Raw genomic sequence first — 2893 nt, 5'->3', positions numbered from 1 at the left:
AACAAAAAAAAAAAAAAAACGAGGGATGCAGCATGGGCACCCCCGGGACCCCTGCCAAGGGGTCCTGGTCGCTCCTGGAAGAAACCAGAACCAGCACTCAGAGCTGTGAGCCGGGAGCCCCGAGGCAGAGGGGTCGTTCTGAAGCCCCCAACTCTTCAATGCTACCTAGGCCTTCAGGGCCCCTCAAAAGCAGCCCCGGCCTCTGCACTCTCTCCTCCCAGCGTCCCTGGTGCTCACCAGGCTGCACTGTGCTAAAGTGCACGTTCCCCGGCTGTGTGTCCCTGCTCACCACTGCCTTTTGTCCCTGCTGTTCCCCACCTGGAAGGCCCTCGCTCCTCCCCTCTTCTGCCTGGCAGATGCCTCCCCAGCCTCCAGACTGACATCCCTCCCGCCCCTGGCCCCATCGGTGCCCCTCCGCCCCAGCGCCCATGCTTGACTGCCCCCCACCCCTTGCAGCTTCCTGTGCCCCAGCTTGGCGGTGAGCTCCCGAGGCAGGTCAGCTTCCCCTTAATGGTGGATTAAGTCCTATTGGGTTAGAGCCTGGGTGGGCATTCTAGCCCAGAAGTTGGGACTCAGAGATCTTGGGGTTAAGAGCAGGCCCTAGAGGCAGACACCTGGGGCCACATCCTGGCTCTGCCGGCTGCTGCCTGCTGGGCCTCAGCCTCTTCATCTGTGAAAGGGGAGGACAGTGCTACCCTCTCCTGGGTGGATCTGAGGATTAAACGAATTAATACATGGCGAGCACTTAGAACAATGCCTGGCACTTAGTTCACGCTCACTAAACGCCAGCTGTTGTTTTTCTCACCATTGTTAGCATTTCCATTACCTGACCCCTGCCTGGGCCTGGACCCTGGGATCAGCCATTTCTGGGAAGGCTGTCCCCCTCCACACACACACACACCGTGCTGGGGAGTATCGTTACTGGGGTCCAGCCACTTCCCCAGCCAGCCCCCTCTCCCACCCGGCCCTCAAAACCTGTACCCTCTCCAAGGTTGGGCAGGGGGCTGCACCGGTGTAGGGTGGGCAGTGGCAGGGTCCTGTGGCCCTAGATGGCCAGGCTGGGAGCCAGACTGGGGCCTGGGGAAGGTGCACCTGGCTTCCCAGAGCCAGGCAGAGCTGCTATTTATAGCACCGGGAACTTGGCTGGTCTATTTCAAGCTTCTCAGGTCCCAGAGGAGAGCACACTCCAAGCTGGGAGGGGCGTCCCCAAGCCCTCTTTCCAATGCAGTGCCTAGCATCTTCCCAACCCAGGGATCCACGGACACTCCCAGGCCCCCACCCTGGCCCAGCCTGGCATGAGCCTGCCTCTTCCCAGACCCTCAGCTTCCTGGTGGGGTCCCCATCGTCTTCCCATTTGGCAGAGCAGAAAACTAGGGCCTCAACTGGTTAATTCAGAAATAGGTGATGGGGGACTTCCCTGGTGGTCCAGTGGCTAAGATTCTGTGCTCCCAGTGCAGGGGGCCCGGGTTCGATCCCTTGTTTGGGGAACTAGATCCCGCATGCATGCCGCAACTAAGAAGTCTGCATGCCACAACTAAGAGTCCACATGCCGCAACTAAAGATCCCGCGTGCTGCAACTAAGACCCGGCATAGCCAAAATAAATAAATAATAAATAAATAAATATTTTTTAAAAAGAAAAAAGAAATAGGTGATGGAACAGACATTCGTTGAACCCCAGTTGGGCAGGCCTTACTCACCCATTTATTCTTCCTTCATTCATCCACTTGCACTCCGTGTTGGGTGCCCAGCTACAGGGCTTAGCACAGGGCAGGGACGTCCCAGCTCACTGGGCTGGTGGTGTGATGAGTACTCACCATGGCCCCGCGTGCTCTGTGTCCCACAGGAGGGCCCCCGTGGAAGGAGCCGGAGGCAGAGCACCCCAAGAAGGTGCCTCGGGGTGAGGGTGGCAGCCGGAACATCCCACGGTCTGCCCTGGAACATGGCTCGGACGTGTACCTTCTGCGGAAGATGGTAGAGGAGGTGTTTGATGTTCTTTATAGTAAGATCCTTCCTCATTCCATTTGGGGCCCCCAGGTGGGTGGGAGCCCCCAGCCCAGCCCAGAGGAGGAGGCCCCCTCCTGCCCCACTACAGGCCGTGGGTGGAACCTCAAGGCGTGGGTTCCTTCTCTCCCCACCCCGAGCCCTCCCTCATTCTGCATCCCCAGGCGTGGATCTTCCGTCCCAGCCCCGTTCCCCGAACCACCATCCCTACCACCCCTGCCCTGGCGCTGCTCACTGCTCCCTCGTGCCTCGAAGAGGCCCCAGGCTTGCCCTGGTCTGCTCGCCACCAGCCCAGCTCCCTGCTGTCCCCACCTGCCCTGTGACCAAGGGCATCTTCCCAAAGCACAAGTCTGACCACAAAGCTCTTCCCTCCACTGCCTCCTCGGGCTCCCTGTCACCCTGGGCGTGGCATCAGACCCACCACGGCCCATCCCCAGCCCCCTCCGGCCACGCTGACCCACCTCCTATTCTCCCGCTCAGCCGCATTGCTCTCTAAGGCTCAGCTCCAGGAAGCCCCCAGCTCTGAGCTGGGTTAAGGCCTCCTCTGGGCACCCACTGTGTCCTATGTCCTCACTCGCCCAGTTGCTTTCCAGGATCAGGGACTGTATCTGCTCTTTCTGCTGTTCCTAGCCTGCACTTCAGAGCCCAGCAACAGCGGGCTCTCAGAGGGTGTTTGTTGAATGACTGAGTGAAGGCTAACTGCCCAGCCAAGTACTGTCTTTGGGGTAGAAGAGGGGAGGGGACAGGCAGGCCTGGTCTCCCTTGGGAAGTGTCAGGTTGCAGAGTCTCTGGCCCAGTGGTCACCTTCACACTCCCTGGGTGACCTCATGCGGGTCCCTTCCGTCCCTAAGGGTCCCACCCCATGATTTCTAATTTGCTTTATTCCTTTCC

General features: G+C 59.5%; 1 protein-coding gene across 3 annotated transcripts in view; it reads left to right on the top strand.

Moving 5' to 3' along the window:
- The window catches only part of GTF2IRD1 (GTF2I repeat domain containing 1), a 78948-nt gene that overhangs the window by 4058 nt on the left and 71997 nt on the right, over positions 1 to 2893 (top strand). For all 3 annotated transcript variants that reach the window (XM_007468765.1, XM_007468766.1, XM_007468764.1), the window contains exon 3: positions 1845 to 2000. In XM_007468765.1, the coding sequence (XP_007468827.1) occupies positions 1845 to 2000 (156 nt within the window). The remainder of the gene's footprint in view (positions 1 to 1844; positions 2001 to 2893) is intronic.

Source organism: Lipotes vexillifer, unplaced genomic scaffold, assembly GCF_000442215.2.
Source record: "Lipotes vexillifer unplaced genomic scaffold, Lipotes_vexillifer_v1.1 scaffold12, whole genome shotgun sequence".
In the NCBI taxonomy this organism is placed as follows: domain Eukaryota; kingdom Metazoa; phylum Chordata; class Mammalia; order Artiodactyla; family Lipotidae; genus Lipotes; species Lipotes vexillifer.
Note: the sequence above shows the minus strand (reverse complement) of the source record. Positions and strands in the feature narration are given on the sequence as shown.